Raw genomic sequence first — 25,692 nt, 5'->3', positions numbered from 1 at the left:
CAGCAAACCCTAATCGGTAACGCGGAAGTGACAGAGAGCAGAAGAGCGATGACGACGCGATTCAAGAAGAACAGGAAGAAGCGCGGGCACGTGAGCGCCGGCCACGGCCGTATCGGAAAACACCGCAAGCATCCCGGCGGTCGCGGAAACGCCGGCGGCATGCACCACCACCGGATCCTGTTCGACAAGTACCATCCCGGTTACTTCGGGAAGGTGGGTATGCGGTACTTCCACAAGCTCCGCAACAAGTTCCATTGCCCCATCGTCAACATCGACAAGCTCTGGTCGCTGCTGCCACAGGAGGCTAAGGACAAAGCCCTCAAATCCAAGGACGCCGCTCCTTTAATCGACGTGACACAGCACGGTTACTTCAAGGTTCTCGGAAAAGGTGTGCTCCCCCTTAATCAACCCATCGTCGTCAAGGCCAAGCTCGTTTCCAAGATCGCCGAGAAGAAGATTAAGGAAGCCGGTGGCGCTGTTCTTCTCACCGCTTAGGTTTAATTACTTTTGCTTTTCGTTTCATACATTTGAGGCGTCGTTTTTTGTTTTGTTTTGTTTCGGGTACTTTTTTACATTACATGTTGCAGCTTATATTGATAATATGTGTTTTTGCATTTTTAGTGTCTTGTTTTGGATGGATTTAGGTTAATTAATTAAATATTTATGCGAAAAAATTAAGCCCGTGGAAACTTTGTTTTAATAAGTTGTTATAGAAGAAATTATTGGAGGAAAAATAAATTTTGGGGAATGATGAATTATATTTTAATCAGTCCTTAGAGGAACCATTTTTTGTTAACTAGTCTTGGCGATTGTACAATGTTGGTGACTGTGTTCTTCGAAAGTAATGAGTGACGTTATGTTGTGTGATTGAGGGCGTTTGGTTGATTGCCTCTGTTTTCCGCTATGAAAGTCTCATTGTTGCTGCACTTATGAATTTGTATCAATGTGTCTAAGACATAGCTTGTGATTCAATGTTATGAATTGATTATTATTGGAAGCAAATAGTGGCAGATTGGCTCTGCTTGGCGCTGATTTTTGCCTTGTTTGTAATGTTCAACATTAAGAAGGATTAGTGTTGAACTTGCAAAGTGAAAATGGTGGATTCCTTTTAAGGACTAAATCATATCATTTTACTATGTGGATTTGTCGGGTGTTAGTTTAGTCACTCCATAAAAAATTAATGGTGTCTTTAGTAGGAACTAAAGAAATTAGTGAAAAATAGCTTGTTATTTGAAACCATCTATTAAGCTTAAAATAAATAAATGTTGACAATTTTTTTTTCAATATAATATAATCTCTTGGTTGCCAATGGACGTAGGCCAAATTAACTGAATAGGGTAATTTGTTTGTATTTCTTTTCATTTTAATTTCATTCATTTATCTTTTGTCCATGCCAAGACAACATTACATCAAAGGGACATCCCTGCGCTTATAAACTTTTTGATGAGTAGAGAAAAAGGGGGGAGAAAGAAGGGTAAAATCCAATCACAAGCCAAAAGATATTATGAAAACCAGTATTAGTCACCAATCTTACTTTTCGAAAACACATAAAAAGCTCGTGATGTCCTGAATTCAAATACAGTACTTGGCCTAGTTATCCTACTGCAATTTCATGGTGCTTTATTTTCTTTGTCATTCACTGGCCTGGTGTCCTCCCCAAGTCTTTATCTTATCTTTGGCGAGGGAGGTCTGCGATTATGTCTTAGTCGTCATGTAATTATTTATGTATGCTCCAAGGCAAACATTAACTTAAAGTTGTTTATATACATGAAATGAAAATATTGAATAATATACCCTACCTCTTTGTTCTAGTTAGTTTTGTAAATCATGGCCAAAAGAACGCACTTTTGCAGTATAGTCCAGGACACCATTCCAATCCAAATTCCCTGAATTAAAACAATTATATGATGTTTGGATTAAGAATAAAACAGAGAATAAAAAATATATCGTTTATATAGATAAAAATAAAATAAAATCTTTTTCTCAGATGAAAGAAAGAACCTCTAGGTTGAATGTTCGGTCTATAATATCAAACTGACAACATACTTTTGATATATATATATATATATATATAACATCTTTTAAGAATTAGATTCAATTTATTATATTTTTTCAAGGACTAATTTAATACTTTTTAAAGGGCCAAAAGTAAATTTGAAACTTTATAGGAATTAAAAATAAATTTTCATTTGTTATATGTATTTCTATTTAAGACACATTATTGGCGAGGTTACTATAAAGATTGATCTTGATATGTTATGATTTTAGAAGAAATAAATTAATAAATAAAATAAATGACCATTGTTTTAGAGGGATTATAAGTAATTTTCTTTTATTCATTATTCTCTGACAAACAATGTGAATGAAACTCTACCGCCTTCAGAAGAACGTATTAGATTTTACATTTTTTTAAGATTGTTAAATTTTACATGGTTTTTATACTTGGTCACACTTTAAAAAATTTATAGCCAGTTCGTGTGGTAAGTATTTATTATTATTTTTAATTATATCAATGGTACAGAGCATTCACTAATTAATTTTTATTAGAAAATTTAGATAATCATTTTTAGTAAAGTCTCTTTTTTTATAATTACATTTTTTTCATACACAAAATTTAAAATTGATATCTAAGAGAATCAAATTTAGTAGCCTTGAAGCAGTTTTCTTTCAAAAGAAAAAACAAAAGTTAGCTTATTTTCTGCCTTTCCATTCATTACTTATTTCCTTCACGAGGTTCTATTGACCGTTTGTTAAGGTCAGCCTACTCTAGTTCACCTCTTTTTTAGGTGTAAATATATTATATTATTATGACTCAAGTAAATATGCCTGTCTTAAGATTAAACAAAAAATGGATATCCATTGAATAATATAGGAATAAAGTCAAATAGGCTCTAGTCTGGTGACCTAATGGGCGAGAAAGATATAGAAAGAGGGAAAGTACAAATTATATGCTTGTATGAAATCACGATAAAACCCTAGGCCTAGGCCTGTATGCATCACATGGGCTTTTCAGCCTATATAAATAAAAATACCTAAAATACTTTTTTAAAAAAAATATTTATCGAAATAAATAATTTTTATCACGTATGATTTTTTGAAGTGAAAACGCATAGAAGTGTGCGGTTCAAAAAATTTTGAACAAAAAACACACATCTAAGCAAATTTTAAATTAAAAACGCATACATCTTATGCGTTTTCAGTGTAAATTTTTTTAAATAGAAAATGCACACCCTTTAACAATTTCTGTTTGAGAATTTTTTGAAATTAATTTTTTTTAACTTAAATGATATTTATTTTTATTATTTTATTATATATTTGTTTTTCATTTTATTTTATTATATATTTATTTTTGTTTTTTTTATGTATTTTGCTGAAACATGTAATATTTTTGTTATTGAAGAATAAAATTTAAAATGTTTGGTTTTATGAGAATAATATTTTTGTTGGTTCATTTCACATACCTATATTTGTCTCTTTCAAATATAATTGACAAACCTTCTATAATGAATTTCACAATAGATTTTGGAATTGTTTATAACAATGTGGAGATTATTCAAATAGAGGTCGATATTGACTATGTTATGAATGAAAATCAACATGGAAAATTAATCAAGTTACGGGGTGACATGACACTTCATGAGTTGTGGCATGGTATACAACGAAGGATAATCAAAGTTGATTGCAAAGTTTATGAAATTTATTATCAATGTCTTGTATCAATTAAAAATGGTTGCTACCAATATACACCATTTAAGTTAATTCAAGATGACGACATCCAATCTATGTTCAATAGTTTTGCTCAAGATCCAAAGTTGTTAGTTATTGCTATTTTTGTAGTTATCACTACAAGAAAAATGATTATTATCTACGGAATATTATCTACGGAATTTTTTCCATAGATAATGTTTAGTTATCTACGGAATATTATCTACGGAATTTTTTCCGTAGATAATTTTTAGTTATCTACGGAATTATTTCCGTAGATAATATTTAGTTATCTAGGAAAATTTCCGTAGATAACTTATCTACGGATTTTTCCGTAGATAATTTATCTACGAAAATTTCCGTAGATAACTTCACCCATAGATAAATTTCGTAGGTAAAACATTTTATTTGAAATATCAATTAACATATTTTATTATCGTTTCATTTTAATTTATTGTAAAATAATTAAAATATTTAATTTAGCATCATTAAAAAAATAATCATTATAAGATTTAATTTTTTTAAAATTTAATTATTTATTATAATACTTTTAGTCACCGTATCGACCAAAAAATATATATTTTTGATTAAAATATATTTTAAAATTTAGTTAATTCATTATAATAGTTTAAAATAAATATTTTTAAAATTGTTATTAGATAAGTTATCTATGAAAATTTTCGTAGATAAGTTATCTACGGAAAAATCCGTAGGTAACTTATCTACGGATTTTTTCGTAGGTAACTTATCTACGGATTTTTCCGTAGGTAAGTTATCTATGGATTTTTCCGTAGATAAGTTATCTACGAAAATTTTCGTAGATAACTTATCTACGGAAATTTTCGTAGATAACTTTACCCGTAGATAAATTCCGTAGGTAATACATTTTATTTGAAACATCAATTAACATATTTTATTATCTATTCATTTTAATTTATTGTAAAATAATTAGAATATTTAATTTAGCATCATTAAAAAAATAATTATTATAATATTTAATTTTTTAATTTAATTATTTATTATAATAATTTTAGTCACTGTATTGACCAATAAATATATTTTAGATTAAAATATATTTTAAAATTAGTTTTGATTAAAATATATTTTAAAATTTTAGTTAATTCATTATAATATTTTAAAATAAATATTATTAAAAATTGTCATTAGATAAGTTATCTACGGAAATTTCTGTAGATAAGTTATCTATGAAAATTTCCATAGATAAGTTATCTACGGAAATTTCCGTAGATAACTTCACCCGTAAATAAATTTCTTAAGTTACATATTTGAAACATCAATTAACATATTTTATTATCTTTTCATTTTAATTTATTGTAAAATAATTAGAATATTTAATATAGCATCATTAAAAAAAGAATCATTATATGATTTAATTTTTTTAATTTAATTATTTATCCTAATACTTTTAGTTATCGTATTGACCAAAAAATATATTTTTGATTAAAATATATTTTAAAATTATTTATGATTAAAATATATTTTAAAATTTTATTTAATTTATAATAATATTTTAAAATAAATATTATTAAAAATTGTCATCTTAAATTTTTTATTTTTATAAATTAATTGATGATAAAAAAAATAACATACTAATATATGATTTTAAATTTGATATGAAAATATTAGGATATAATTAGATAAGATTTTAAATTAGTATTTTATTAATGATTGATAATTAGAAAATAAAACAAGAATAAATACATTTTTTGAATTTTATATCTTAGATTGAAGATGAATAAATATATTAATTTAATTAATAATTTATTTAAAATGTTAAATTTAATTTATAAAAATAATATTTTAAAAGAGAAGGGTTATAATAATATCAATGTAACTTTTATTAAATGTGACTTTTATAAATTCAACCGTTAGATTAAAAGTTTTTTACTCTTAGCTCATATATACAAAATTTTATAGTAATTTAAGATGATTTGATACTTCATTCTTGTAAAATAAAATTGACGTAATATATACATTTCAAAATATACTAAAATATGAACACTTTGATTACCTTCAAGTTGTGTTCAATTTTAACAAAATTTGATATAAACATATAAAGTGATATGAACTTTAAATCTAACGGTTGAATTTACAAAATTCACATTTAATATAACATTATTGAGCGGTGTAATACTTAGTAAAAGTTACACTAGTGTTATTTCAGCCCTTATCATTTTAAAATATATAAATTATTATTTAAACTTTTAAATTTATAATAATTAATTTAAATTGTATCATAATATAAATTTTAAATAGAAATAAGTAGATTGTTAATTATACAAGTAAGTATATTTATAAATAAATATTAATTAAATATAATATAATTATTATTATTATTGGTAATATAATTATTATATATATTTTTATATTTTTATAGCAGTCTGAATATACCAAAATGAGAGAGATCAAAAAATAGTATAAGTATGAGATTGTACTTAAATGAATTAATTTGTACTACTTATACTGATAACATGCATTAGCTCTTCTGTAGCCTATCTCATAAGAACTCCACAGTTAAGCGTGCTTGACCTGGAGTAGTATAGGGATGGGTGACCTTTTGGGAAGTTTCCCAGAAAATGTGCAATAAGGACAAAACATGTTGAAAAGTGAAGTGTAATGAAATAGCATCCTTGAGAGGCCAAATATGAGGGTTATTACATTAATAAATTTATTAAAATTAAATAAAAATTTCCTGAAAGTTATCTACGGATAAAATCCATAGATAACAACTTTTGTGAGTTATCTACGAAAAATTCCGTAGATAACATTATCTACGGAAAATTCCGTAGATAATGTTCCGTAGATAACGTTATCTACGGAAAATTCCGTAGATAACATTATCTACGACCATTTTATCTACGGATCTTTTTCCGTAGATAATCCGTAGATAATTGACATTTATCTACGGATTTTTATGTTTATCTACGAATTTTTCCGTAGATAATCTTGATTTTTCTTGTAGTGTTATTAAGGATATTCAAATGCCATCATACATGATATCATATTCAATGGCAGCTTATTTTGATCGTCAACTGAACATACTATAGTTGAAACCAAGAAATTAAAATGCATCATTTCAAAGTGATGGTGTTTGTATTCATTATAGCTTATTGTTCAATGTGTTTATGTTTTATGTTAAGTACGTCTTAATGTGTTTTTTGTTCTGAATGTATTCACACAAAGATATGTTTCTGTTTCAAATATTTGTTGTAATCAATTGGTGATTGACAATGTATGTGGTTTATATGTTTCAATAAACATGAGTTGATTTTTATGGATACTTTGTAATTGTGTATATTAGTGATGGAACTAGGTGAGGAGATTGATGATTCCTTCACTTGCTCCATGCTTAGGACCGAAATGCACTTGAGGTTGACACTTGAAGATCTCTGAAACTCCATTGAAGAACCTTCAAAGGAGTAGAAGTCTTGCTAGAGGTTCGGTTACTTCTCTTGGATGGAGAAACTTGAAGAACCTAGGCTTAGGTTTGAAGAACTTTGGAGGATTTCTTAGAGTAGAAAGTCCCCACGGTTTTGAGACTCTTGAGTTGAGAGAAAATATGAAGATTGATTCTCATTTATGTCAAAAGTGACTACAAAGGAGGTATTTGCAAATATATAGAAAAAAGGTAGCTTCTAGGAGAAGCTAACCTTAACCATGGTTCACTAGGAACCATGGTAAGGTTTACTTAACTCCCTACGGTTTAGCAAGCTTGCAAGGGAAGCTAACCTTGACCATGGTTCACTTAAGAACCATGGTAAGGTAAGCTTACCTTACTTGAGTTTAGAAGCTTGCAAGGCAAGCTTCAAAACTTAAGAAGAACAACTAGAAATTTCGGCCAAGGAGACTTAAGAGAGCTAGGCGGCCTTGAACACATTTTGCTCCTTGAATTAATTTGAAAAACCTTGATTTGGTTTAGTTAGGTTCATCATATGATGATGAGACCTAACTAAATCAAATCTATGAAAAATTAGGAGCAAAATGAGTCCAATATGCAAAATTTAGCCTAGGCCCAACTCATACCCAATTTCTAGTCACACCTCAAGCATTGCTAAATGTCACCCCCTTTTTCCTACTGAAAAAATATAAAATGAATGTATCATCTAGGGAGGTTAAATGGAGTTAAACTCTCCAAGTAACCTACCTTAAAAACAATATACAATCACTAGGAAAAAGCAAATAAAGTGCCTTACAATACAAAGGCAAAAATAACTTATACAAAAGACTATGCATGAACTGTACAATATAAACAAGTAGAACTAAGGCCTTCTCTTCATGATAGAGCATTCAAAGTGAAGATTACCTTGGGCTTAACAAGCCCATTAGTCTTCTCAAGATCTAGCTCTTCCTGTATCCTCCTAGCCATAGCTCTGGGCACTGGGCCCTTGGCCCATGGTCTATCAATTTGTCCTTATTGTTTAAAAGCAACGACTAAGATATCACTAAGAAAATCAACGGGTGAGATCTCACTGGTTGCTCAACGTCATTGTTCACGCATCAAGCTTCTTGCAGGATGTATTTAGATGTTGTATAAAAAGCAACAGTTAAGATCTCACCACAAAATCAATGACTAAGATTTGACCCACAAAATCAACGAGTGAGATCACATCGATTGGTCATCATCATTGTTCACACGTCAGGCTTGTTGTAGGAAGTATGTCCACAAATACGTCGATGGATTGATAACATTTCACTAGATAAATGGAGCATTGCAAATGACGAGCACGATCGCAGGTACGGTCACATTACAACAAACTTGTCAAAGGTCGTAAATAAGATATTAAAAGGGGCTCAAAATTTGCCTATCAGTGTTCCAGTTAAGTGCACATGTTCTAGACTAGTAGAGTACTTCTATCAAAGACGTGATGAAGCAGTGGCAGCGTGTGAAAGAGGAGAACAATACTATCTTAAGTTAATGGAGACATTGCAAAAAAATTAAGAAGATGCAACCTCTCATATTGTTCGTAGATTTGATTATGAAGTCACAAGACTTGAGGTTAAAGAAACATTCAATCCACTAACTCAACGAGGTGGACAAACTTGGATAGTAATGCTTAATGATCGAACTTGTGAATGTGATGTTTTCCAAGCATACAAATATTCTTGTTCACATGCCATCATTGCTTGTGGATATGTACGTGTCAATTCGTACATTTATGTTGATCCAGCTTATTCACACCAATACATAGCTCAACTCTATTTAAGACAATGATATCCTATTGTTATGTTATTATTATTATTTTTAATTGGTAAAGAAACTATATTAAAACTTAGAATAAAGGGTACATCACACGTACCTTATTTATGTTTATATTATTTAATTTTTGGTAAATAAATGATGTTAGATATTTTATTTACCTGCTTATATATATACCTAATTAATAACTTCAAATTTTTATGTAGTTGGCAATGTTATTAGAATTTCAATGACTATATATATATATGTGTCATTAGAATTTTTTATTAAAATTGTGTTATCATGTAAAATAGAGTAAATTTAATTTGTATATAATTAGTTTATCACCAATAATATATTTTTATAATTAATTAATTTTAATTCATCAAAATTACAATTATAACATTATGCATTAGAGTATATGACTCTTTACATACTATCTTATTTCTCCGCCAACCAATCACTGGGTTCATTATTAGAACATTTAAAACAAAAAAAATGATATTTACACCCGAAAATTCATTCGAAATCATCTTCCGACCGATTAAAAAACTTTTTTTAATTAAAAAATTATAAATATGAATCATAATTAATTCGAAAAAATTTCCATTTAAAATTTTGGGCGCCTAACATTTCTCTTTAAAACCTGCTAAAAGCTTTTCTTGTCTCGTGATTGTGTCATAAAATGGAGTAAAGGTAGAGCCTTCGAAAATTTGGTTGAATGATCATCCGAAAATTAAAATATTAATAATTTTTTAATAAATTTGTTATAAAATAATTATTTAATTTAATATTTATAATTTAAATTGTTATTTTATTTATTTGGACAGAATTTCGGATAATCATTTTGGACTATCAATCATTTTTCCATAAAATGCTAAAGTTACTCAGATGAATAATTACAAATCTGTCGATAACAAAAGAACCCCTAGAGCATGACAGCTACCACCACCCTATCACATCAACTAATGATATGATTAACATTTAAAAAATTACTCATCTTATGAAGTATTTTTTTTTTTTTTTTTTAAGTTGAATTGTACTAAAATCCTAATTGTAAAATAGTATAAATTAAAAGTCTAGTAATTGTCCTTAGATGCGGATTCATTCAAATATATCTAATCTACCCAATTTATCATTCAAAATATTTAAGAAAAATGATAGATAGTTCAAAAAGATTATCCAAAAATTTATCCGAACGTATAAAATAATAATTTAAATTATAAAATATTGAATTAAATAATTATTTTATAATAAATTTATTAAAAAATATTAATATTTTAAAATTTAGAAGATGATTCGGATAAATTTTGGGAAACTCAATATTTAATGAAAGTTATATTAGAGATGTTACAACATAATTAAAATAATATATACAAATAAAAAAAATTCCCATCCCGTGAGCTAACTTTTAAAATTAAAACTAAAAACAGCATAAAATATGAAAATATAATTTTTTTTGTTGAAATAAAGCATCTTCTTATTTTTTTAATGATCTTCAAACAAACAAAAATATTTATGCCTACATTTAAATAGCAGAAAATAAAAGGAAAACGACTTGAAATAAATGTCCTTAATTAAGATTATTTTCTAAAACAAAGTTTAAAAAAGGCTTTGTAGCTAATATTGTAAAGAAACTAAAGCAAGTCCGTCCTGAATTCAAAGATCATACTTGGTGTAGTACCAACTCTTGTAATTCAATTTCATGTTTCTTCAGCGTTTTCGACGTGCTTAATCGCTTTTTGATGTCCACCCCAAGTCCGTATCCTATCTTCGGCAAGGGAGGCCTGCGATTTTAATTTGTGTTAGTCGATCGCCACTTAATTATTCCAATGGCTCGAAACCAAACATTGACTTGAACTTGCAATTGCATATTAATATATAAACACTGAATATGGTAATATATCTCACCTCTTTGTTCCAGTTAGTTTTGTAAATTATCACCAAAAGAACAAACGTTTGCAGCACAGTCCCTGACATCATTCCTAACCAGATTCCCTGAAATATATCCAACAATTAATAACAATAAATAACTTTTTAACATGTTAGAATTTACTTCATCTTTTGACCCAAGAAAAAGATTTTACTTGAGTCACATTAAAAGAAAAGTTATGGAGAATTTGAAGGTATGGAGAAGGGTTTAATTACCTTGACTCCCCAGTCAAGCTTGTAACCCAATAAAAGGCCCACAGGAATTCCGAAAAGGTAGTAGCATGCAATGTTTACATACGCAACAATAGCCTGCCATCCCGCACCAATGGCAACTCCTGCACAAAATGCCACATATATATAAAATAAAATGATACGAATGTGTGAGATGACTTGAGGATGTTTAGTTGTTACCTACCTGAAAGAACAGGTTGAATGTTATTAATCACAATGCAACATGACAAAAATGGTGTCAGCTCCTTCACTAGATCTTGCACTTTGGTGTCATTTGAAAACAGGGAAGGGTATTCATCCCTCCAGATGAACAGAACCAGAGCCAGTACAAGCCCGATCAAAATCGAAGTAATCGTCGCAACTACTAGAGAAAATAATGCTCTTCTTGGGTGACGTGCTCCTAGTTCGTTCGATATTCTCACACTGCCATTTTTCATTCAAACTTTACATATATATAAAACAATATATTTATCATCCTATTACAATTTTTTTTTAATTTCATATCGTCTATCTTATTACATATTTTTATCATATCTTTTCTATAAAATATTGTATCAATTAAAGAAGAGTGGTAACGAATAACGATACACATTTTTTAACACACTAAAGTTTATTGAACCCTAACAAAATCATGTATAAAACTCATGAAATAAACAATATTTTATAATTTCTAATGAACTTAAACCAATATTGATAACATTAAATGTTTATAGAATGTGTTACCAAAAATTTTGTACGTTAAATACACAATAATATTTTTCTTTTGCACAAAGTAAGTAGGCGGAAGCAAACCTTGTAGCGGCGTTCATCCCAAAAGATACCATGATGGTCCAGCCCAATATATTCATGCTGCGAATTAAAAGAAAAAATTATGATTAGGTGTTTTTCATACTGCTTTCTTCTCATCAGTCGTATTTTTTTTTTTTCCTTTTCAGCTAAACAAAATTTTCATTAAAATTTAGTGAGAGCACAAGAGAAAAGAGAATAGCATAAGCGACAAAGGCAGCGCAAAGCGAATAAAACCAATGGTGAAAGAGGCAAAAGAATAATTAACCAAGTTACAGTACTAAAAGAATATTTTTTGCACACTTCTCGGTAGTGGATCTGCCACTACTCTATCTTGGATAATATTATATTTACCAAAAGTAAGATAAGGCGAAATTGGGCAATTATTCAATTTTGGAGGCTGAACTATTGATTTAAAAAAAAAAAATGTGTCACGCTCTTGAACTCTTGAATAAAAAATACTCTAACCCATGTTCAAGAACTTAAGAGAACACAACAGATATTGTACACAAAGTAACTATTTGTTATGGATCACTCACCAGATAGAGAAGGCGTCCACGGAGATTTCTGCATTCTTGAGGTATCCAGCGAACAAAATTAGAGCCATAAAATACCATGTTTCCAGGCTGCGCACATCATGAATATAATGAGATAAAAATATACATAACAAACGTGTTACATCAAATTAAATATTATTGTCTTTTAAGATTAAAAAAAATATAAAAATATAAAAAATATAAAAATGGATAAAAATATACTTTACTTAGAGCATCTCCGTTTGAAAGATAATATATTTTTTTTGATAAGAAAGAACATATAAGAAATATCTCTTTAATTATTATAATAAAGTATTTTGTATGATTATGCAATAGGGTTAGTGACCAGAGCATGACAGCGGAGGCCATAGAGAGGCGAAAGAATCCCCAAAGATTGTGAAACGCTTCCCATGAAAAGCCACTCCAGGCGCGGCCGCAACTGCCGCTGAAGACATAGGCGAGCTGAGCCACCACGACGAACCACCACGTGCCGTTGAGCACCACGGCGGCACCCACGAGGCCCCAGTCCAGCTTGACCATGAGGAGCCAGCACAGGACGGGGTGCAGCACCATGGCCACCCCGGATATGAGCGCGATGACCATCACCTTGCTCTGCGCCTGCAGGAACTTGGTCACCGGAAAGTTGAGCGCGTACGCAAACAGCTGCGGAATCATCCAAATGGCGAAGGTTCCCGCAGCCTGCGATATGTTGGGGTCTTGGCCTATCAGCAACAGAATGGGTGCTGCGAAGATGTACAAGAAGCAGAGAACAGAAGCCATGCCCATGAGCAGCACCCATGATCTTTGCATGTACACCCCCAGCATGTCCATCTTCCCTGCCCCCACCGCTTGCCCACACAGCGTCTCCAACGCGCTTCCCATCCCAAGCATTACGCCGTAGGAGAACCCCGCGATCAGGGAGTTTTCCACCGACACTGCCGCCAGCTCCATGGTGCCCACGTGCCCCGCGAAGATTTGAGTGAAGGCGCCCAGCGAGTACTTTGACACGAACGAGAAGATGGCTGGCCCCGCCAGGTACCACAGCTTCTTCGACTCCGCCGTTAATTCCCTGCACAAGTCTCCCACTCCGCTGATTGGAGCGATGTCACGGCTGCCCGCGCTGAAAACTGCCTTCGATTCCGGCTGCCCATCCAGTAGTGGCTGCCTGGAGTTGCCATCGGAGTGTTCCATCGAGAGAGAGTGAGAGTTAGGTGAAATGGAAAATTACAAATTTAAGATAGCCACAACGACCACTGTCACGGATCATGATCTCTATAAATATCACCTTATTCTCAATTATGGACACTTTAACATTATATTATAATTTATAATTGAAAATTATAATAAAGTATTTTATCATATAAATTATATTTTGAAATTTGTTTTTTTGATTTGTGCCCAAGAGTGTGGGAATCTTGGAACTCGAACGGCCTGATCCGCTTGCACACGTAAAATGTTAATTTTGAAAATGGAACAGATGCAGAACGGGCCGTTCTCAAGTTATGCGTTAATGCATAACTCTAGAATGGCTCGTTCTGCAACCGTTCCATCTTCAAAATTAACATTCTACGTGTGCAAGCAGAACGGGCCATTCTGCTTCTAGAACGGGCTGTTTTGCTTCTATAATGGGCGTTCTGCTTCTCGAACGGGCTATTCTAGTTTCAAGATTCGTGCAAACTGTTCCACCAACCAAAAATAAAATAAAATTAAAATCTACTCGATTCGATTATCTGGAACTGAATTCTAAATATGAACGGTGAATAGTGCAAAACGTAACATGTGCGTTTCTGGTAAAAAAAATTTCAAAAAAATTCTACTTCCGTAAAAAATTCAACATTGAAATTTCGTCATTGAATCTGTGTTTAATTGATTAAGCTTGATATGACATGACTGTGTATTTCTTTACTGTTCTGTTTTTTTTTTCTTTCCTCCGTTTCTTTTCAACCAAAAAGAAAAAACTAATCCAGTTTTTTAATTTGTCACATGTCTCACTCATTTCTTCAGGGTCAAACGTACCCTATTATGGGAGTGAATGATGATGCTGCTGCCCACCAAGGACAATTATTAAATCTGTTGCCTGTCCTTTAATAGTATTGTTCTACACATATTATGTTTCTTTATCAGGTTTGATTTCCGTTTGTTATGGTTTTGTCTTTGTGCCTATTGAGAGAAAAATATAGGTTTTAGACTAATTTTTATCTTTTTTATTTTGTTAAACTAGGTTCGGTCTTGGTTAATTAATTGGTAGCAAATTCATTAGGAACTCATAAAGAGTGATTCTTATACTCATGGTTGGTGTTCCTTCCATCATATATCCTCAAAGTGAAAATTTTCATAGTGCATGAAAACTTTGTATTCTGAGTAAAAAAAAAACAAAAATAAAGAAACTTTGTATTCAGGTTTCAAAACCGTAAAAAATGTACTTTTGAAAGTTAATTTATCCCCAGTAGTTTTACGACATTAGTAGTCATTATTATTTTATGCATTAAAGATTAGAATATTTTAATTGCACACATAAATTTGAATCATGAATGTACTTTTGAAAGTTAACATATATATATCACCAGCAGCCTTACGAAATTAGTATTATATTGGCTTAAGATAAAAATAATACAAGTCACGCTAGGTAGATTCCAAATGAATTCAACAAATTTCAAAATTCATATACTAAAAACAAAAACAGAAACAAATTGCAGAGTAAAAGTAATTATTTTATGCATGAAATGTTAGAATATATCAATTGCACACATAAATATGAAGCATGAATGTAGTTTTAAAAATTATCACCAGCGTGGAGCAGCCTTACAACGGTAGTAATATACTGACTTAAGATTGAAAATACTGACGCTAGATTACAAACTATGTATTCAACAAATTACATATTTAATATATTCAAGTCATTATTTTATGATGTTAGAATATATTGCAATTTTTATTTACAGATTAATTTACACACACTTATTTTTAGTTTGAATAAGTTAACAAGTAATGTTCAAATGTATTTTTTTTGAAAAAAATTATAGTGATAACTTATTAATTTACCCCTTCTTAAAAAAACTTTAATTAACAAATCTCGTAAAACGTTTGTTAACTTATACCTATACTTATTTTTTAACTAATGTAAGCTAACAAGTTATTGTGTACTTAAAAAAAATTGTAATTATAAATTACTAATTTACTCTTTAATAATTGGATGTAATATAATAAATTTTTATAAAGAGAGAAGAGAGATCCACTTATTTCAAGAGTAAGTCTATCTAGATTTATTTCATTCAATAATTCATGTTCTATATTAAATTTTAATTATCTAATTATTGAATTAAAAGTTTTAATACATAGATTAAATCTGTAAATTTTTTTAAAAATTGAAAATTATTTAATATTTTATTTTATTAATTTAAATTTACATATAAAATATAATTCTTTTTAAAGTTTAATTACTCTTTGATTTTATGGTTCGATAAATTTTACTAGGGATGTATAAGCAGGTACGGGTAATCCGCGAACCCAAACTGACTCAAACCAATCCAATGAGTTCGGATCAAATTTTTTTTCAGTGCTTAGATCAGACCCAACCCAACCCGATCAAAATTCAGTACTGTACGGGTTGAATAACGAGTTTTGTGTTTTCAACCGTTATTGACCCGAACCAACCTGGTCATATATAATAATAATAATAATACTTGAATGATCATTTACTTAGGATAATACTCACTGTCACTCTTATTTAGTAATAAGTTTTGCGTTTTAGGTTGATAGCATTGTAACAATATAGTATATTTATTTTAAATTTTATTTTATATTAATTAATGTTGGATTTTTGAGTTGATAATAATGTAACAAATTAATATATTTATTTTAGAACTTAATTTGCATCATTGTTTGCTTTATAGGTTGATAACATAGAATTTGCAACAATGTATCAAATGATTTACATCTATTTTGAAATATTTAAATTTTTATAATAAATAAATAAATATAATTATGTTGATCCAATTAACCCAACCTAATCCAACCTGTTTGTGATTGGGTTGAGTTAGATTAGGTTTAAAAAAAAATTACACAAATTCAACTCAACCAAACTCATTAAATTTTGATCAGATCGAGTAATAGGTTTATTCAAATCCAATCCAACTCAACACACTTACATTCCTAAATTTTATTTTTTAATCTGTATAATAAAAAATATTTCATTTTAGATCCTATACATGCTATTTTTATTGTCTATTTTTATAAAATATTAAAAGATAATTTTGTTATAATTATAAAATTTTTCAAAATAAAAACAATATCTATAAAAACTAAAATAAAATGTTTTAATTACGATAACTAAAAATAAATATCATAAAACCTTTTTAATATGTGTCTTTTTATTTCTACAAATTGAATAAAAGAAATTAAAACAAATTTTAATCATCTTTCCTAGACGATTTAGAAAAGGCTAGAGTCCAAAGTATAATTTTTGTTCAGTGCAATAAACTTGGTTGTTGAATGCGGAAACACCCGACAGGGCACAGGGCAGAGACAAGAAAGAAGAGCGGTGAAGAGAAGCAAAAACACAAAAAAAACTTTAGCAATTGAATTTAAAGTGTTGGTGTTGTGCATTGAAGCGTTGGTGTATGTGAGAGGAGTAGTACAATGGCCACAACAACTCAGGAAAAAGCCACGCCCAACACTCCTTCTTGGACCACTCCCCTTCATTCCTTACCCAATCCTCCTCCTCCCAAAGGTTTTCACTTTCTTCTCTTTTCTATTTCTTATATCTTAGTTATTTCATTTTTCTTAATTACTTGCACTTCCTGCCATAGGTATCCCACTCATGACCAGGCCTCAAACCTCCCACCCTTTGGATCCACTATTAGCCGCTGAAATATCCGTGGCCGTAGCTACAGTTCGAGCTGCTGGCCCAACCCCTGAGGTACGTACATTGCTTCATTTTATTTCACTCTACATTCTCTAAATCATTTCATCATGGACCTGCTTCATTAACTTTTTTCTTTTAATAAAAGTTCTTACGCTTGTGTTTCATAGTTGCCTTTTTATTTGGTAGGTTAAAATATTTTTTAGTTCATCTAATTTTATTCATTTACTTTTTAATCTCAATACTTTAAAATAAACGTTTTTAAATCTAATATTTACATCTTTTAAGTCTCTGCTCTCAATTTCTTTCTAAAGCCATTTTTGGTGTAAGTGATGTGGTTTATTAAATTAACGTGATTGTAATGTATTTGATTTTGTGAAGAGTAATGTGTTAATTAATAGTTTGGAAGGGAAAAAAATAATTTGTATAATTTTATAGACGGTCAGTATTTATTATGCATTAATGTGATTCAAATGGTTGATTAAATTGTTAATGACTTTATAGTAAACCTTTTTTTTTATCGTGGATAAAAAAACCAAATACGTCACCTGGATTTAATAAATCTATGTTACTTACGTTAAAACAATGTTATAAAAAATTAACAGCAGGGACTAAATAGGATTAAAAAATTTAAGTATTGGAACTATGGTTCTAAATTGTAATTACGGTTGTAATTGCGGTGGTGGCCATTGCATTGCAGCTACTACTATGCAGATTGCGCTGTTACAGCGTGACTATTATATATTTAACTTAATATAAACTAATAATTTTATTATTATAAAAATCAATCAACTCTCTTTTCTTAATTTTTCACTACGAACTCCTTTTTTTCATTCTTAAAATACATCATTCACCTTCCAACACTTCAACCAATCATCATTAGTTGCCTTCCTCCCTCTCTTGTAAGACCAAACTTATTAGATTAAATGATTAAAATTTGAATCTATATTTTTTTGACAACAAAAAAAAGTGGAATAAAATAGTGTTAGAGATCTATTATGGTTATGTTACATTAACGTTGCAGAATTTTTAGTGATTTAAAATCACACCGCAATTACAGGTTATTGGAGTACCACAACAGCAGTATTACGGTCATAGTAGAGTATAGTTTGCAAAAGGTCTTTATTAAAAAGTCTAGTCTAAATTATAAGAATAAAAAAGATATTTGAACTTAATTCTTATAATTAAAAAGCATTTCATTTTAGTTATGAAATGCTTCTATACATATTGTTTTTGTTTTTTTATTTTTATTTTTAATTTTTATAATTTTGTAAACTTTATCTTTTAGTCTTACTGTAATAATGAATTACAGGGTGTAAAATGAAAAAAAATGATAGATATAAAAACTAAAATAAAATATTTTTAATTATAAAGACTAAAAGATAACGTTTATTAACTTATAGTAATCAAAAGAATGATTAGACCAAAAATTTATTTATTTTTATAGTCGTTTTTTTTTTAACTTTAAATGAGCTGGACCTATCTTCCTAGGTGAGGGATAGCATGCGCTTTGTTGAAGTGGTCTTGGTTGAACCAGATAAGCAAGTTGTTGCATTAGCAGATGCATATTTCTTCCCTCCTTTCCAGCCATCATTGCTCCCTAGGACTAAAGGAGGACCCGTGATTCCTACTAAACTTCCCCCAAGAAAAGCACGATTGGTTGTTTACAACAAAAGGTCAAATGAGACAAGCATATGGATTGTTGAACTTAGACAAGTGCATGCAGCAACTCGAGGTGGTCATCATAGAGGCAAAGTAATTTCTTCTAAAGTCGTTCCAAATGTTCAGCCACCGATGGTAAATATATCTTATTTGATTTTATGCTTTCATGAAATCTTGCTGCTTGTTAGACTTTGTAAGAGTCTTCCTTTTTATGGTCATTGATAATTGAAATGCCTTTGCTAAAACTTGAATAAAAAATTTTAGAATGCAAGTCACTACAAAATCTAGTGGTTCTTTGTTGACCCTTAGAAGCCAGTGGCACAATCAATTTTTATTGTACATTACTTCATGGTGTAAGTTAACTTTTCATAATTTAAATGGTTATGGTAATACGTGTGTTTGGAGACCTTAGAGATTTGGATTCTATGCCAAAAGGCCAAGACTGATGGTTCTTTCTTAATATTAACTTGTTGGTACTTTCTTATTGTTTTTGTCTTAATATAACTATTCAAAATTGTCAGCATCCTGAATCCCATTCCCAAAATGATTTAGTTGAAAGAGAATTATTGAGAGGAATGTGTGTTAGGCTACACATATGATGCAGTATTTGTTGTTGATTTACAATCTAGTGATTAGATAATAATTTCAGTTGATGAAAAACTAATCTCTAGCCAAATTATAAGTAATTGATTATTCTAATCAACATATATGGTTGGCTTCGTGTTCTATAAAAAAGCTAAAATTATAATATGAATGTTAATATTCTAGGACTAGTTGTCTATTTTCTCATTATCATTGGTGACCGACCGTATTTCCTTATCTTATTATGATTTTTTTTCTTCTCCTAATTAGTTAGAATTATGATTAGTATAAATAAAGATTGGTTCTTTATGTTTTATGAACATATCAATATATTGTTATATATCTCGATTAATAAATCAAGCCTCTTGGATCAGCGCTTGTATGTTCTGTCCTGGAATACATTCAGATTTGATTGTTGTCTATGTTAAAATAATTTTTGGTCAGTGGAAACTATGCTCCACGAAAACAGATTAATCCTTGATTATCAATTTTGAGACATTGCATGAATCATATCTATGGATTAAAAAAAAATTACATCTCAGTCAATATCAATTAGTGTTTTATTCTCTTTTATATCTCTTTCTTTCTCTATACCTAAAACACAATTTCAACAGGAACAATACCTTAATTTGTATAACTGATTCAACTACCACGGTGATCTGTTAGTCCTTATCTCCATTTGTTTCAAATCAACATGGGTTTGTGTTATTCGTTCTATACATACAGGATGCTGTGGAGTATGCTGAATGTGAAGCTGTCGTGAAGGACTTCCCTCCTTTTCGAGAAGCAATGAAGAGAAGAGGGATTGAGGACATGGATCTTGTGATGGTGGATGCCTGGTTAGTTGCTAGTTTGAGATGAATTGAGGACATTTAATATGAAGCTATATCATTGATGTCTTGTTCTCTCTAATACATGAGGAGCTGAAACTTACAGGTGTGTTGGATATCATAGTGAAGCAGATGCTCCTAGCCGCAGACTTGCTAAACCACTAATTTTTTGTAGAACTGAGAGTGACTGTCCCATGGAAAATGGCTATGCTCGTCCAGTTGAAGGAATCCATATACTTGTTGACATGCAAAATATGGAAATTCTTGAGTTTGAAGATCGTAAATTGATCCCCCTTCCACCTGCTGATCCGTTGAGAAATTATACTTCTGGTGAAACCCGGGGAGGAGTTGATAGAAGTGATGTGAAACCATTACAGATTATTCAGCCTGAAGGTCCAAGTTTTCGTGTCAATGGGCACTTCATTCAATGGCAGAAGGTGATTGTTTGTATCTGTACTTTTTTTCTAGAAGTAATTCATACGAGACATGTTGTAAACATGTAAAAGTAAAGCTGTTAATTTTTTTGTGTGCAGTGGAACTTTCGTATTGGTTTTACTCCTAGGGAAGGTTTGGTAATTTATTCTGTAGCCTATATTGATGGAAGTCGAGGTCGAAGGCCAGTGGCCCACAGATTGAGTTTTGTTGAGATGGTGGTCCCTTATGGAGATCCTAATGATCCTCACTATAGGAAGAATGCTTTTGATGCTGGAGAAGATGGTCTGGGTAAAAATGCTCATTCTCTCAAGAAGGTCAAGGCATTTTCTTGTAATCTATTCACAAGTTATTTTCCTTTCTAAATGGAATTTTTTTCTCAAATAATATTTAAAAAAAAAATTACCAAAAAAAACATCTATTACACATTATTTACCCAAATAAACCTGTTTACTGTTCACACTCAGAATTCGGATCCTGGGGAACCGAATTCTTAGCAGCGTATTTTTTTATATTTTTTTTTGCGTTTTAGTTTTTAAGGAAGAGGAAAACTGGATTCAGAACGGGCCGTTTTGATCTGAGCACAAAAAAAAAAAAAAAATTACGCTGCTAAGAATTCGGTTCCCCAGGAACCGAATTCTGAGTGTGAACAGTAAACAGGTCTATTTGGGTAAATAATGTGTAATAGATGTTTTTTTGGTAATTTTTTAAAAAAAAAATATTATTTGAGAAAAAAATTCTTCTAAATGTAGATGATTTTACAAGGTGGCATTATAGCAGGGATGTGATTGTTTAGGCTATGTCAAGTACTTTGATGCTCACTTCACAAACTTTAATGGAGGTGTTGAAACAATAGAGAATTGTGTTTGCTTGCAAGAAGAGGATCATGGAATTTTATGGAAACATCAAGATTGGAGAACAGGTTTGGCTGAAGTTCGGCGGTCTAGAAGGCTGACAGTGTCTTTTATATGCACTGTGGCTAACTATGAGTATGGATTTTTCTGGCACTTCTATCAGGCAAGTTATTGTCTGGATTCATTTTTCTGAATCTGTCTAATAAGATTGTTAGAATTGCAACCATGGTTGAGGCCTAGTGATACATACTTCCTATAAAATTTTAAGTACATACAAGTGGGGGTCTCAGGTTTTAAACGTGAGTAAAGAGTATTGGATTCAAAATGAGGGTTCTGTTGTGTATCCTAGCAGCTGAACCAGAAAGAATGGAAGATTTCATTTTAATTGCATGATTATAAAATCTATTCTATCACGTAGTATGTTCTGATTTTCATTGATGGAGTTTGCATGCTGAAGTCATCTGATATTCTGTATTGTTTATCCTACATTCCTACCTCTCTCCAGGAGTTCATATGGCTTTGTAATAGGTTTCAATGTTCAGACGTAAGCATATTAATTGGCTGTCTATCTGATTCTGTATTTGGTCTTTCCTTCTTTAAGGATGGAAAAATAGAAGCTGAGGTCAAGCTTACGGGAATTCTCAGCTTAGGAGCATTGCAACCAGGTGAAACTCGAAAATATGGCACGACTATTGCACCTGGATTATATGCTCCTGTCCACCAACACTTTTTTGTTGCGCGTATGGATATGGCTGTTGATTGCAAGCCCGGTGAAGCATTCAATCAGGTCAGTGTGCAATTATTCTTTTCAGTTGGCATGGTTTTCAATAGAAGTCCAAAGGAATAGTTTGGTGGACTTATACTTCAATATTTTGAGCCAGTGTAATTTGATCCAATTCAAATTTTAATTTTTGGAAAAAAATAATTGCATGATAATCTATAATTATGTAACTCGCGTTCAGTAACAAAAGGATAAGCACAAGTATGAATTGTGTTTTGAATAATACCAAATATTAAGACTTAAGAGTATAAAGTAGTATCTCTTTTGATAATCCTATATTAACTAAATAATTAACATGATCTTTGGCATAGCCACCCATGGCTGTATGAAGTTTCTTTTCTTTTTTACTTTCCCTCCTTTACCTGTTAATTTATCATATTGGACTTCTTAAACTTAGCAGTCCATTCTAAGGTTCCTTTTTAAAAATGGAAAGGTCATTAAAACTATTAAATTCATTGCTAGCATGTGTTCATAAATAATATAACAAAAGTATTAACACAGTCTTCCCTCTCCAGGTTGTTGAGGTGGATGTCAAAGTTGAAGAATCAGGAAAGAATAATGTTCACAACAATGCATTTTATGCAGAAGAAAAGCTGCTTAAATCAGAATTGGAAGCAATACGTGATTGTAACCCTTTATCTGCTCGACATTGGATTGTAAGTTCTTTCGAGACTTGTCTATCATAAAAGCATTCCATAAAGAAGAAGAAATGGAATTAACAATATTCCAATTTTCCTTGGAAAATATTCCTACCTTCTCAGTTTGAGTTTTCCCAGTGCACATTTCCTGCCAGCAACAGGCACGATCAATTTTTCTGTAGTTATATTTTTCACTGCTGAGATTGTTTACTCGTTAGAGAACACTCTGAAACATATTGTACCCAGTGTTGCTTACGTAAATTTCCTATTTTAGGTTAGGAACACAAGGACGGTGAACCGAACCGGGCAGCTAACAGGATACAAGCTAGTACCCGGTTCAAATTGTTTACCCATGGCTGGTTCAGAGGCCAAGTTTCTGAGGAGAGCAGCTTTCTTGAAGCATAATCTTTGGGTCACTCCTTATGCTCCCGATGAAATGCATCCTGGAGGAGAGTTCCCTAATCAAAATCTGCGTGTTGGAGAAGGTTTGGCTACTTGGGTTCAGCAAAATAGATCACTGGAAGAAGCTGATATAGTTCTTTGGTTAGTGCACACTTGTTTCTACTTCTATCAGAGTTTATATAATTTGCCCGCCATCTTAAGTATATAGGCTTGCTTTATCTATGCTTCACATCCAAATATCCAATGCATAAAGGGGTACAATTTTTCCCATCATATAGGAATCCTTACGAGAACTGTCTATTTAATGTTATTAAATATGTCAATAAATTTAATTTTAAATAAGTTAACAATTATAGTTTTAAATATGTGTGAGTTTTTTTAATTTGCATAATAAAAATAGTTTATTTTATTATTATTAAAATTTAAAATAAAAAATAAAAAATTAATTGAGAAATAACTCATACATACATGTATAGATTAACATACAGTCACAATCGTAATGAAAGAAGATAAACTTATCAGAAAAAACTTTCTAAAAATTTCTTATATTTTATTTGAAGTATTTTAAATAAATATTTTCTATTTTTGAATTTTTAATTTTGTATAAACAAAAAATGTAAAATGCTTAAATGTAATAAAAATGTAAAAAATATTGATAATTTGATTTTTAGTATTACAAATTTGTTTATTTAATTATATTGTTAATAATGTAATATATATTATTTTATTGTTATATTGTGTAGATAAATAAGTTGATCTATCAAGTTTAATAAACCTTTTTATAAACTTAAGTTTAGTCTTTTTGAATAAACAAGTTTTTTTTTTTAAGTTCAAAATTTTAATTAAATAAATTAGGTGACGCTGTTTAAAATACGTCATATTCTCATCTCTATTTATAAGGAACGTTAACAACACATTTCTCTTAACACATTTTTTTTTATTTGTTAAAATTTATTAAAATTACAAAATCATGAAAGAAACTTATTAAATAAAATGTGAAACTCATTAGTTTTTAATAAATTTGAATCAATTGGAAGGTGTGTGTTCTAACATTTCTCTTGCACCTTTTGGGCTTTTCTTGTGCTCATTCATTCTCTTTACATGTTAATCCGCATCAAATATGTCGGAGTTTTCCAGGTACGTATTTGGTGTGACACAAATTCCGCGATTGGAAGACTGGCCAGTTATGCCAGTGGAACGCATTGGTTTTATGCTTATGGTATTTCACTCAAAATTACCTTATTTCACTGTCATTCTTTCGGTGCAAAATTAGAGTGAAATTCATACTGATCTACTATAACATATGGTTATCAATTATCTCTTAATAATCTCCTAAGGTTTGAGTGGAATATAGTTCTGTATGAATTTCATTTGAAATCTCCTAATCTAAAATTGAAGGATATCTTCCAATTATTTAAACCATGTAATGTTAGAGAATTAAGCATCATGGCTTTTGGAGCAGTTTTCTGTAGCATGTGGTACCAACGAACTGAATTTTCTGTTTATAGTGATGGAATTAATTTTGTCCTGCTAATTCATGATGCAGCCACATGGGTTTTTCAATTGCTCCCCAGCTGTAGATGTTCCCCCAAGTGCAAGTGATTTGGATGATAAGGACAATGGCATGTCTGCAAAGCCTATTCAGAATGGGGTAATTGCCAAGCTCTAAAAGGACCATAAGTAGAGTCATTTGGTGATGTTTACCATCATTTAATTAAAAATCGTCATTCGTAAATAACGAAGTTTCTTGTGGTCCACATGTGATGTAATTGTAAAATGATACTATATTGGTTGCTGAAATCTTAATTGATGCGAAGTTCCTTTCATCAGAAAGTGGAAAGAGAGAGAGGGTTGGATTTAAATACTGTATATAATGTTTGCACTTGGTAAAATTCTGTTTCATGCATTTACCACAAGGATAATAATACTTACTAGTATGAAAAATCCATCTCTTCGTTCTTTATTTAGTATGTCACATCGATTTGTATATGGTAAAACACTTGACATAATTATAAGTAACATTCCAAAATCTAAACCGTCCAAATGATGGCCCATAATTTGAAAATCCGTGAGATTCCTACCCGTCTTAGTTTAGTTGGTATATGATTATGATGGCTCCATAATCGTCAAATTAGGGAACATCCGTGTGGTTTAAGGCACATTTAGTAGCTAATCAAAATATTATGGCAAATATTTTAATTTGATTCGATGACCTTTGCAGCTGCATTAATTTAATGATATAGAGATATCAGTTAGCCGTCAT

General features: G+C 30.7%; 3 protein-coding genes across 4 annotated transcripts; 2 read left to right on the top strand and 1 right to left on the bottom strand.

Annotated features, from left to right (window-relative positions):
* On the top strand, positions 1-620 carry LOC109800966 (large ribosomal subunit protein uL15x). The gene has a single exon (XM_020361907.3). It carries the CDS (start codon positions 49-51, stop codon positions 493-495), a length of 447 nt encoding a protein of 148 aa, XP_020217496.1. The 5' UTR covers positions 1-48; the 3' UTR covers positions 496-620.
* A 9,840-nt stretch (positions 621-10,460) lies between these two features.
* Positions 10,461-13,654, bottom strand: LOC109800994 (protein DETOXIFICATION 29). Its single transcript, XM_020361950.3, has 7 exons — positions 12,734-13,654; positions 12,391-12,477; positions 11,858-11,914; positions 11,250-11,488; positions 11,051-11,169; positions 10,814-10,900; positions 10,461-10,689 (listed from the first exon to the last, which is right to left on the bottom strand). The coding sequence occupies exons 1-7, from the start codon at positions 13,576-13,578 to the stop codon at positions 10,606-10,608; spliced, it is 1,518 nt and encodes a 505-aa protein (XP_020217539.1). The 5' UTR covers positions 13,579-13,654; the 3' UTR covers positions 10,461-10,605.
* Positions 13,655-16,858: 3,204 nt separating this feature from the next.
* Positions 16,859-25,373, top strand: LOC109800880 (amine oxidase [copper-containing] zeta, peroxisomal). Of its 2 annotated transcripts, XM_020361793.3 has the most exons (12): positions 16,861-17,116; positions 17,196-17,305; positions 18,740-19,045; positions 20,219-20,331; positions 20,429-20,759; positions 20,856-21,071; positions 21,535-21,771; positions 22,210-22,395; positions 22,905-23,045; positions 23,302-23,570; positions 24,567-24,648; positions 24,976-25,373. In XM_020361793.3, exons 1-12 carry the CDS (start codon positions 17,026-17,028, stop codon positions 25,096-25,098), a joined length of 2,205 nt encoding a protein of 734 aa, XP_020217382.1. In that variant the 5' UTR covers positions 16,861-17,025; the 3' UTR covers positions 25,099-25,373. The 2 variants fall into 2 exon arrangements, with proteins under 2 accessions (XP_029127517.1, XP_020217382.1); XM_029271684.2 differs by lacking the exon at positions 24,567-24,648 and having other exon boundaries at positions 16,859-17,116.
* The last annotated feature ends 319 nt before the right edge of the window (positions 25,374-25,692 follow it).

The sequence above is a fragment of the Cajanus cajan genome, chromosome 11 (genome assembly GCF_000230855.2).
Source record: "Cajanus cajan strain Asha chromosome 11, NIPB_CcT2T_4, whole genome shotgun sequence".
Lineage (NCBI taxonomy): Eukaryota > Viridiplantae > Streptophyta > Magnoliopsida > Fabales > Fabaceae > Cajanus > Cajanus cajan.
This window is presented reverse-complemented; position numbering and strand designations above follow the sequence as displayed.